At 35.3% G+C, this 12,785-nt stretch overlaps 1 protein-coding gene across 1 annotated transcript in view; it reads right to left on the bottom strand.

Moving 5' to 3' along the window:
- LOC134529613 (eukaryotic translation initiation factor 3 subunit C) overlaps positions 1–12,785 on the bottom strand; it is a 98,176-nt gene that overhangs the window by 52,433 nt on the left and 32,958 nt on the right. The window contains exons 7-8 of the mRNA XM_063363899.1: positions 10,961–11,091; positions 2,888–3,032 (exon numbers count right to left, since the gene is read on the bottom strand). Of these exons, the coding sequence (XP_063219969.1) occupies positions 2,888–3,032; positions 10,961–11,091 (276 nt within the window). The remainder of the gene's footprint in view (positions 1–2,887; positions 3,033–10,960; positions 11,092–12,785) is intronic.

Here is a 12,785-nt window from a genome sequence, read left to right as displayed (position 1 = left end):
CCATATCAACCGTCCACAATGTTTTAAAGTATTTATAATGTAGCGAATCTAACCTAATTGACCATAGTTATCATGAGTTGTCCAAAATAAACATTCACGGACACACTGCAAACGAAAAATATGGCGGCGTACAAATAAATACCGTTGCCTTGTTTATGATATTTCCTTTTATCAACACCGCCATTTTTATTTACAATGAACAAAAAGAAAACGAAGATGTACGATCGGGAGTTTGGCTCTTTCTTCTGTGAAAATAAGGCTTCCCGAGTTACGTAACTTTTTTTTTCCGATCCACCGGCAGATCCCCACACGAACAAACAGCTCAGGGGATATAGGCCTTGTCACATTGTCACAATCTCAATGTAAATACACTTTCCGCGGCAAGATTACTCGCCCGGAACTTGTTACAACTACAAGAATATCAATATGTTTTTAAATAAATATTTCATGCATTTGATTTGGCGATCAGTAACTGATTGCCAAATAAAAATGCATGAGCGTTGTTATTATTATATTTTATTCAAACAAAAATAAAGTAATTTTATCCTAAACGTTATTGACACGCAGCGCTGCGTAGCGGAGCACAGCTAAATTTAGTTCCAAAATGCAAGGCTGGCTGGCCTAACACGCAGCCATTTTCACGCATCACGGCTTGGTGTTATTTACTAAATATTACAATATAATTATTTTATGTTTTTATTTTTAGGTTACGGAAATCTCTTGTTTATACGAGTTATTATAAACAGGCCACGATAAACGTGATGATTATTAATATATGTGTGTTTTGCAACAAATTTTTCTTCAGTGAAAATCCATTGACGTATTTTGTAAACAAATGCGGTACCGTATTTGAAGTAAACACAGGATGAAAAACAAAATGAAAACAGTGCACGCTGTTTTCCAAGCTTTTTTTTAAATATAAAATGGTCATGTGACATAATTTTGTCCTATAAACTGTCGCCACTATCGACAAAATCACGTTACGACGTTACGTTCATAAATGAAGGTAGGCCTAGGTTTGGTTGCACTTGTACCTATTATAGCGCCGTAGCACGGTAGCGGGCAAGGTTAGGTTTGCACGGGATTTGTTTTGTTTAAAGGTCATTATCATTTCTTACTGTATTAATGACTAAGCGAAAACGTTAAGACAACCTATAATAAAGTGCTATAATGTCACGATGCTGGTACTTAACTCGAAACGTGTTTCGAGTCTCGAACTTGATAAAATATGTGACTCGGTTTTCGAGTCGAGTCAATCTGACCCAACTCGGCTCGGCTCGACTCGATAAACCAAGACTCGACCCATCTCTAGAAAATACATAAGAAGAGAAGAGATAATAGACCAAACTATTTAGTTAAGTGTAAAATGAAGAAATGATAGAGAATATCACAGATTATACCTAGAAAGAAAGAAATTATGGACAGTCTCAGCAAAGGTAACTTCAACCATATGTCATATTGGTTTATACAGATGCCCTCAGAAATTTAGAAAAGCAATGTTAAAAGTAAGAAGTTGCAAAAAAAAAACTAAATAAATATCTACTGTCCATAAAAATAAAGTTGTTGATTTTTATAGTCTAGATGATATACGGTAAGTTGTCAGGCTACTGGAATAAATGATAAGTCTATGAAAGATATGAACACTGGAAATAGACAAATGATTCAAAATTCCATATTGTTTTGGCAGTGGGTGAAGCCTACACGGAATTCAAGATTAACCCCGTGATTCTACACAGTAAAAATTATGCTTACTCATTTTGTTTACATTTATTGTATGCTAAAAGAGGTATTTTTTTGACTTGGTCACACCAACCACTGTCACACCCGTAACATTAAAAAGTGGTGTGAAACTAATGAAAAAATTGATAGGCAGTAGAAATTTCTATAATAAATTATTTATCATACATAAAATGACTAACAAAATAAATGACTATAAAAAAAAAACTAGTGAATTCACTGAGTTTAATGGATCTTTCAGAGACTGCGTAAGTTTAGGTACCTACTAAATGTGTCACACCTGTAACTGGGTCATTTAAAGCAATTATAAATGATCATAAACTATTATGTTGAATTTGAATACTATCATGTTTTCTCCATTTTGAAAGGTATTTTTATCCTGTGTTAATTTATACTGTATAAAGTAGAACTGTCACACCCATACTATGGAATGACCTTAGTATAAAAATTAAACAAGTACTCATATTAAAAACTAATCAGCAAATATTTAATATAAATGAAAATAAACAGTTTTGTTACGTAGAAATGCTACATTCTAAACCTCAAACCAGAAGCTAGGAAATACTAGAGAAACACCCAGCATTGCAACGTACAACATGAAGTGCAGTAATGCAGTGATGCCACTTGTCAACGAAGAGAGAGGAGGAGAGAAAAAAAAGATTGTAGGAAAGTAAAGGGGAGAGAGAGAGAAAAAGTGAAAAAGAGAAAAGGTGAATGAGAGAAAGGAGAAATAAAATAGGAGAGAAAGAGAGACACACACATTGCATGTATGATAAGTGAAAGAATGGAGACAATGAAAATACCCTTGAACAAGGAAAATATGTCAGCTTTGGATTAGAAATTCACTGTATTTTTATATTTTATAAGTGTTAGTTCAAAAACACAGGCCTTAAATGGTCTTTCTGCTTCCCTTTTTCAATGACAGAAACAACGGCAACCAGGCTAAGATATTCTGGGCATTGTAACGCGCATTACAAACATTAGTCGTACCAAACCCACATTATCATGTCAATTGTTCCTAGAAAAAAAAAATGAAAATTTAATGACTTTCATTGTAACATGAAGAAAATTACTCAGTAATTTTTTAAAAAGTGGTAACAATGTAAACAGATACAAAAATAACTTGACTACTAACTAAGATCGCACTTACAATTGGGCCAGGATCGACAACTGTCCACTCGTCACCATCATCATCTTCATCTTGCGCATGTTTTCTATCTCTCTCTTTTCGTAGCTTGATTTTGTCACTCCTACGTTCTTTCTTTTCTGCTTCCCCTTTGTCCGTTACTCTGAAACTAATAAAACAAAAAATGTTGCTTTAAAGAATACCCTCAAAATATTAACTAAATAAAAATCAATATTTTTCCTTCATACATACCAAACAAAAAAAATTTGAAAATGGAAACCACATGACATTTATGCAATTAAATATCCAGTGAAATCCCTTATTTGCTATTTTAACTGGAACATTAGAAAAAATTAGAATGTATTAAGTTTAGTCCCAAAATATGCAGATTCTAAATACAATTTCAAATCTCTCATTTATAGTTCTATTCTATTTTGATTCCTTTAAACTCCGTACTCTTTAAGATCACTTCATAAAAACTCTTGAATTACAAACCCACATACAAAAACCCATTTTTTAATCTACAAGAGTAATTATATATTTTTATGTTTATTCATTTACAATTACAAATTATAAAAGACAGCTTATAAAGACAAAAGAGGATAATAATTTCAGCCTTAAAATAAATTACAATGTGTGTACCAGCACTCTTTCTGTTGGGAAATAAAACATTTTTACCACTTGAAATTATAGCATTTTAATGTAATGACACACACGGTAAATTATGTTATTTTAATGACACTTGTAATTACAAAATTTTTCCTGTTATGCATAAAAACGTGGTGTTTATTCATTTACGAGTTTTTTACTGATATTTATTTAAATTATGTGAAATAATTGAACTGTTTCACTATGACACTACAAATGAATGAAGTGAGAAATGATTAAATTAGAAGATTTCCCATTCATACCATAGATTTCCTTATATGTTATATATTGAACAAAACTAAAAGTAAATGATTAAAATCCAGATTAACTAAAGAAACCTCCTCACTAAGTAATCCGTCACTTTTTAAATGAATAAAACCTTAAACAGTTTAATGAAGAACTCACCATTTCATCATTTTACTATGAATATTTGGTATTAATTGAATTGGAACTGAACTGTTAGTAAAAAAAGTGTAAGTTGCAAGAAAAAGTAAACTTTGGTAAAGTCTCTGTGACTGCTCAAAAGGGTGGTTTTATGACCTCCCATTAAATCTGAAGGATAGCCAACCGACAGTTAAGCTAACTTCTGGTTGAAAAACTAATGGTGTTTTACAACTCATATTTAGCCACGGGTTGGCCAACTGAAACCTGAAGAAGCGTGTGGTGTAATATTGGATGTGTTGGTAATAAAATGAACAAGAATTTGTTTACATTTGTTTTTTAAGTGTTGCACGACATCTCTATCCTGAAGTCTGATAGTCAGTTGTTAGTTTGAATTTTGTTTTTTGTGTGATATTGTGAATTCTGAATTGTAATTATGATGACTGCAAAAAACAAAATAGGCTGTAAACTTTATCTGACAACAGAATGACATGATTAGAGCTGTAGCAAACCGTATGTATTCGGTACTGAGTAACGGGTGCGCCATCTAGTAACGAGTAACGAACGTTACACATGAATGCATTTCATTACTCGCATTTTTCATATGTTTTACGCATGCGCGTGCATATTCGATAAATTTACGTTACAAAGAATGATGTTTGTTTATTAAGTAAAGTATAATTTGGAAATTCGTCATCCAAGTTTTTTTACTGTTTATTAAAGGTATTGTGTGTGTAGACAAAGTTTGAGATTGGAACAGAAGCAATGTAAGAAAGTAATTTTTACAAATTAGAAATATGTATGTTTTTGTTTTTTTATTATCGCGTATTTTCACTTTTTTTTTTAATCTTATCTTAAAAGAGATAATATAATAAAGCCGCTCTAATGAGATGTAATTGTTTCTTGGTTAACAAAAATTGTTAATTATCAAATATTGTTAATTGTTTATATTCTATTTATTATTATTTACGCGACGACATACTGTACGTGTACGCAATACGACTCAATTCGTTGCTGCAACATAACATAGCATGTTATGCGGTATCAGAAGTAACGAGTAACGTAACGATACGATAGTAACGAGTACTAATTCTTATACAGTACACTCCCTATTTAACGCGGTTGTCGGGGGACATAACTTTTACCCGCGTTGTTGCATAACCGCGATGTTTCGATGTGACCAAGGTCAAAAGGCATAAAACACCGCCTGTGTTCTAATAGGTCGGCAAGCACGCACAGTATAGACGGCCCGCCTTTGTGCGGACTTTGCATCCGCAGTTTTCACTAAACGCGGGTGAAAAAATAAAAATAATAAATTGTAAATATAAATATTAAATGTTGAATTTTATTTTTTATTTTTCCGCATGCCGCGCACAGTTTGTCGCACGGCCTACGAGCGCGCCACACGCCGCCATACACACGTGCGGCACACAAGCTGCTGCCAGTCTCGTGGTGTCAGCCACAGTATCTGCTTCGTCTGAGTGTCCGTAACAAAGTAAGTGCAGTGTGTGCGGTTACACACGATTTTGTGGTCAAAGTCTTCTAAATAGAAAGGCCATAGTAATACTTCAAACCGAATATGAATCGCAAAGTACCGAGTTTGATTGACAAAATAAAAATTCTAGATTTACGTACTTACAAATAGCGTGTCTTTTGCAGAAGTATGCAGCAGATACGTGAAAAACTATTCTAGCATTCGTACAATATAAAATAAAGAATCGTCTATCGTGTAAAGTGGTTAAACTTTGTTATCCATGCTTATAGTAAATTATAAATGGTCACATGTGGGATACAAAAATTGCGCCAAAATAATTTTAGCGCAATCAGTGGCGCCGTATTAAAAAGTCTGTTAAACGTTGTCTTTACTTATTCCATCAAACGCTTTGTCGAGTTGCTGAGTGTGTGTGGCTCGGATCGGCAAGTGTTATATTCCCCAGCCTCTGGTTAAAGGTCGGGAGGCCGCTACACATAAACATATCCGGGGCTTGTTTACTACCTCACGGCAAAAGTGGTACAGTATGGTTCACGTAAGTATTGGACCACTGGGAATTCCTCGGCAAAGATTAAAATTACGCTAGCTGATTTACTTTATTATTTAATGTTAAAACATTATACCAAAGTAAAAAGATGAACGTGTATAATACAACGAATAATATTACGTCTGTAGGTTCAAGTTGTAACAAAACATTTATATGTCTCCGCTTAACACACGTGACCACGAGAAGTGTGCAGACGGAAATGAGTGAACTACTCAAGGTCACCAGACTTCCCCCCTTTCGGCTTAATCGCCCCTCTCATCACTGGCGCTTATATTCCACTCCTCCCGTCTACCGCTCTACCCGGGTGTCTTGGTCGCATATTCTCGGCTCGCCTCTCCCCTCCAAGCGCTTGCCGTCAACCAAACCTATCCAAAATCAATCCCCAGCCGAGTCACGCTGGATAATGTCGCTGGACGGTAGGCTTTATCGGGTCCCCTGTCCGATGCTTTATTTGTGGGTTAAAAAAAATGTTAAGAACTAATGTTTCAGAAAATAACACTGGTCTGGATTGGATCATAATTTGAAAACACTACAAGATAGAGGAATAATGTACGGAGATATCTTGTTTAGAATTTCACTGCGGACATTTTCTACGCCTAGGCTTTTTTCTGCCCGATGCTTAGTTTGTGAGTTACAACGCAAAATTATCCTAATCGGCTGTCAATCATTTATTCCATTATTATTACAGTAGAAACTCGTTAATCCGTGACGCGCTAATTCGGGAATCGGATAATCCGGGACGATTTAAAAGTGCAGAAAAAAAAGAGAAGTAAAAATTGTCAGCGCTTAAAATTAACGTCACGCGGGCCGGCGGCCGGCAAACACTGCAAGCCTTCGCATGGGCCGCCAAACTCTGCAACGCTGTTTGTACCGACCCTTTGTGTCGTCCCCCTTTCAGCTGTCACATTTGTCACTCTTTAAACTTGAGGGGGATGTCTTGACTTCTGCTTCCCGTCTCCCTTTGTTTGTTTCCACCCGCCAACGCACGGCAGGCGCCTGGCGAGTGACGTGTCTGGCTGGCATTCGGCTGGACGAAGTGGGAAGATTGAGAGGGAGGGGGGGGCTACCCAAAATTTATGTGTGCAAGTTCAGCACGATCTTATCTTTCTCTCTTCGGCTGTTGTAAATGACCGTGAACTAATGGCTAGGCAGTGCCGTATTTTTTTTAAGCAGAGACTAATTCGAAGACGGTCTTTACCGTGAACGGATTATCCGGGTTTATTACTTTTTTTTTTTTACAGGATTTTAATTAGCCGGGCATCGGCGGGTCCCAATTAACACGAATAATGGAGAGTTTACTATTTATATCCATCTGCTGCCATGGCGCAGTAAGCCTCGGTAGATGTTACGTCACATGACCTTGGCCTTAACCCAGCTGCACGCCGGTATCTGAGAAGCTTGACAAGACCTTCCGGGCTTTAATCGCTAGTCCGTGAAATTCGGTAATCCGTGATTATCTCGGTCCCGACCATCACGAATTAACGAGGTTCTACTGTGTTATTATTATTATTATTAATTTCTGATTGGGGGACATGGTTTGACCCGCGATATACCCGATTCCGCGATCTATCGGGGCGCGGTATACCGGGAGTTTACTGTAGTAACGAATACATACGGGTACACTTTTTTTCGTTACTTTTACACCTCTAGACATGATGATATGATGTCTTCTTTGCATTATGTATACTAACTATATCTGTTTTCTTGTTTTCAAAGATACTTTAGTATTTTAAAGCACAATCTCTTTTAGGTTATGATATGTTGATTTAGACAAAGCAAACGGAAATAAGTTCCTACACACAAAAATTATAGCGATAGAGAAAATAGGTTTCCGTTACAAAACAACTGTTTTTCTTGTTATATTTTTTGCTAGATAATCCAGTCATGTATACCCTGTCTCAGGAAACTACATAACAATTTTTATTTCACTGGTGTAGGTTTTAATGGTGTGCTGTATTTATTCAAACAATATTATCCACACATGGATCATTCCATGTCAAACCAGTACAGTTTTAATTCAAATTAAACCTGACCATCTTAGATAGTAATAATTTTTTTTATAGTTTACCTGCATGAAGTAAATAGTTATTATTTTTTTGATTTTTATTGAGTGGTTTTTTTAAAATTAATTTAGAAAATTTACAAAATAACTCAAATTTTGCATGTTTCACAACTAGAAAAATATTTGTCATTCGGAATGGTTCATGTTAGAAAGCTCAAATTGGTTCCATACAACTTAATAGGTGTGTTTCATTAAAAAATACTAAAAAATTATGATGGAAAATTACAAATTTGGTTTTCTCAAAAAGTGATAATTTTGGAATCATTATGGGTGTTTGAGCTAATTTAATATTAAACATAGCAAAGATAAATGACATACTGCCAAATTTACTAAAATTTTCTGACTCAGATTGTGGTAATGCTGTTAATGTTGATTTTTTTTTTTTTTACTTATTCTTGGGAAGAAACTAATAATTACCAAAGCTACACTACATAAACTTTTTCATGTGATTATTGCATTTATAAAAATATTCCCATTGCTTAGCAATGCAAGAGTTAACTAAAAAATTAGTGCCACATTTTGGAGGAAACACCTTGGAAATACAGTAGAACCCGTTTATAGTGAACCCGCCTATAATGAATTCCCGTTTATTGTGAATTTCCGTCTCAGTCCCGGCAAAATGATTTGAGGTTATGTATTAATTTATTGGATATAGCGCACAACTTTTGTCAATGTTGATACGTTTTCCCGTGTACCACGAACAAATTTTGCCGACATAATGCACATTTATCTCAAATATTTTCATATAATTAAAAGTTTTTTCACAAAACGTCTATTCTGGATCACATTGAAGTTTTTCTCCGCAATACGCTACTCGATTGTCCACTGTTCATATTATAAACAAGTCGTATTCGAGTGGCCTTGGTAGGCTACGCGTAGCCAAAAATGGTGATCAGTTTGGTGAAAAAAAAAATAGTTTTCCCTGCATAGTTAAAGAATGGGCGAACGCATGTACATTTATTATGTTATCAAAATTATAAATAAATTACCGCCACACAAATACATATTTACATTATAGCAGCAAATTCAATATTTTTACGTCTCATTTTTATGGTTCACGTTTCGGACATTTTGATCGGGTAAGGTTCTTAAGACTACCACTAGATAGAACTCTGTGGACAAAATTTTTCCATAGAAAGTGAGAAAATTTCGTTCCAGCTTTAGCAACTGCGATACTAAATGATACGTAGTAATCTTTGATGCACCAGACTCGTTATTTTTCGTTTATTTACTTTTGACGGTAAAAAGAATTACGCGTTATTAAGCTGCAAATGTGCTTCAATAAGAAATACGTACATAAAAAAAGGTGAAAAATGCGGAAAAAAACGTAAGGCATTATCTGTGCGAGATAAACTGGACATTATTGAAAAGGGAGACTCCAACCCCACTGTCCCGCACGTGTTAATAGCAAAGGAACTGGGAATTGCAACATCCGCATTAAGTACAATATTAAACAAGCTGAACAATCTTCTTTCTCAAGCTGCGATAACGTCAGAATATTAAATGTCCGAAAAAAGGATAATACGCCGATTTCCAAGAACCATTAGGTAGTAGAAAGTGTAGTTCATTAAAAATAATATCTGCATTTGCTCATAAAACTGTTGCTTTGAGTATTTTCATTCGTTCTTTTCTTAGCTTAGGCCTATGTGTAGTTAAGATTTTGCTTTTGAGTATGTATTGCCAATATAAAAGTTTTCCCAGATATAAAGTTTCCCCTCTATAGTGAACATATAAACTACTCCCTTCAGATTCGTTATAACAGGGTTCTACTGTATGTAGTGTTGCATGCTAACTCACTGTCATTGTTTTGTGTTTGTATGTGTTTCTGTTGTGTGGTATGTTGTGTGTGGGGTGTGGTGTGCTTGTGTGTGTTGTGTGTGGGGTGTGGTGTGGTTGTGTGTGTTGTGTGGTGTGGTTGTGTGTGTTGTGTTGGGTGTGGTGTGGTTGTGTGTGTGGGTGTGTGGGTGTGTGGGTGTGTGGGTGTGTGGGTGTGTGGGTGTGTGTGTGTGTGTTGTGGGTGTGTATATTCAATTTATTGAATGAGTCGTGTCTGAAGCGTGTGTAAAAAAACACAGCATTCCCTGTAGAAGAATGGTTTTTACTTTCGAATATTTATTTAATATAGGCTTGCAGTTTGGTACAGAAAACTTTGGAACCCCAAAAAATAATAATGCTATTAATGTAAATTTGAATTCCAGTTGAGCTTCTCATTGTTTGATGACAAATAAATTTGTCACCTTTTTAACTAACAAAGGTAGAAGCATTATGTTGTGTCTATGTTTATATTTGTCATTTGTGTTGTTTTGTTAGTAATGCTTGCATGTCTGTCACGCCTCCCTGTATGTGCTGCCCACCTGCAGATGGTACTTCCCTGCATGTAGTGCCTACCTGCTTGAGGTAACTGTCTGCAGGCAGTGGCTACCTACATGCAATGCCTGCATTATTTGTTTTTGTGTGTTATTTTCTCTATATATGTATGTATCTGTTGTTTGCTTTTGAGTGTGCACACCCCTAAAGTCTTATGACTGTTAATGTGCATGTAACTAATTATAAATAAATAAAATTAATTACAAGAATTGAATTAAAAATACTTAGAGAGAAGAAAATTGGAAGACATATGAGAGGAAAAAAATTGAGGATTGGATCACTTGACATGGAATGCCCCAAAGTGCTACCCAAGAATTTTCTGAGTCTCTAGCAATGTGCATTCTCATAACTTTCACACTCTTAATGTGTAGCAAAAGATTTTATTCAATAAATTGGCTGGCAATACATCCAGCAATGCAACTCTAATAAGCCAGACTGGTTTCACACAACTTGAACTTACCTATATTAAAAGGTTAATGTTTTTTAGGTGTACTTGATGAAACACATAAAAATGAAAAGAAAAGAAATTAGAGCTTACTGCACTTTTAAATGCAGGAAAAACTTTTTTTTTAAGTTTGTGGAAAGTCATGAGTTTGTCACCTGGACTTGAGAAAACGGTCTCGCATGTTGGTGTAGGGGCCATCTTCGCCACTGCTCTCCGAACCACTGTCTGTCGAGCTGCCCCAATCAGATGAGTCATCCCCGCTACTGTCATCCTTCTGAGCCAACTTCTGTAATCACAGGCTGCCTTCACTACCCATGCATGAGACCACACACACTATACCTTCACCAACACTTCATACTGCCAACTGCATTCTTCAAATACAAAGCAAATATTTTTTCTTCTTTTCTTCTTGGCTAATGCGTATATATTTTGCCATGGCCAGAAACAAAATGTAATTAGTCCATTGGCGCAAAGCTAAGCACTGATAATGCAACACTATGAAATTATAAATACTTACTTACATGCACACAAAACTGATTTCAGCAGCAACACACAAAAAAAAAAAAAAGTAGGTACTTATGTATGTGCATTGGAAATTATACAGCGAAAACTCATTAATAAAAACCCTGTTAATACAAAATTCTCATTAGTGCACTATGTTTTCACAGTCTCTAGAAGTTATAGTGCTAAGTAATTTCTTTCAAATAAAAGTATGGTTATGTGTGTATGAATGTTCCAACGGTTAACAATCAAATGTAGTAAAGGATGTAACGAAACAATGTGAAATTTAAACTAAAATAATATTGAAGCCATTGCTTTGGTTCATTATAGGTAGAGGAAAAAAAATGCTTAGAAATTCTATTCTTCAAAAATTATGGTAGAACTATGTATTTATAGGTAATTTATAGATCTTTGCTTTATCCTTCTATCTTTAATCCTTTTAAGTATGAAAGTAGAAAATAATCCTTGAGTTACAGGTGTAGCCATCCTAAACTGTATTTTACTATCGCTAAAAAAGTAAATTTAGTAAAGTATAAAAGAGCGTATTATTTAAATTTGATATAGAAATTATGTAAAAATTATGATCAAATTTTGTAATAGAATAATGCAAACCTCATTATCGCAGAGTGACAAAATTATGGTTCCTTCAAGTTTGTATTATTAAGTTTTGACTGCACTGCTCTTTGATTTAAAACACTAAAATATGTTGAAATTAATCATTACAAAAATTATAGAAACATGGTTAAATAACTTCTGTAACAGAAAAATATTTTACAGCACAGTGTATGTGTGTGTATGTGTAACTATAAATATGCATGTTTTGTTGTTGTCCAAGGCTGTGCCCTCCCTTAAGCCCGCTATGCCTCGCAGCATCAGACCCCTTCTCCTCCCTCCATCAACCTGTGTTTCAAACAGCCCACCATGCATGTACGTGCGTAGATGTACGGGTGTAGATGTATGGGTGTATGAATAGCGTGCCACAAACTACCGCTAGAGGGCGCAGTAATCTCAGGGCTCCGCTCCCATATCTAAGCAATTAAATTAAGATGGAACATGTTTTATTGTGGTCCCAAGTGTTTTATGTAAAAGTGGACGGAGTGACCACTTCAAGACTGGTGCTTTTAAAATATATTGTAATAAATATGCCAAGGTCCGAACAATGCCCAACGAGTCTTGAAGTGGACCAGATTTAATATTTAGTAAGTTTTAAATAGTTTAATTAACCAATATTATTGTTTGCAACCATTAGGCTGAATTTAAATAAGGGTTATATGTAGTCATTCCTTTACCCGGTGGCACGATTTCAAAATATATGTAACAGTGATCGGCTGGAAACGGGCAGGTGACCTGCCTCTAAGGCGCACTGAGAGGAGGCCAGTCTGTCGCTGCCGCTCACAATCGTCTTCAACTTTGTAATCACTGATCCACATCCATTTGTTCGCTTACCTCGGATAGTAGACTTTTTGACCTAATTATAAT

Source organism: Bacillus rossius, chromosome 2 (assembly GCF_032445375.1).
Source record: "Bacillus rossius redtenbacheri isolate Brsri chromosome 2, Brsri_v3, whole genome shotgun sequence".
NCBI lineage: Eukaryota > Metazoa > Arthropoda > Insecta > Phasmatodea > Bacillidae > Bacillus > Bacillus rossius.
This window is presented reverse-complemented; position numbering and strand designations above follow the sequence as displayed.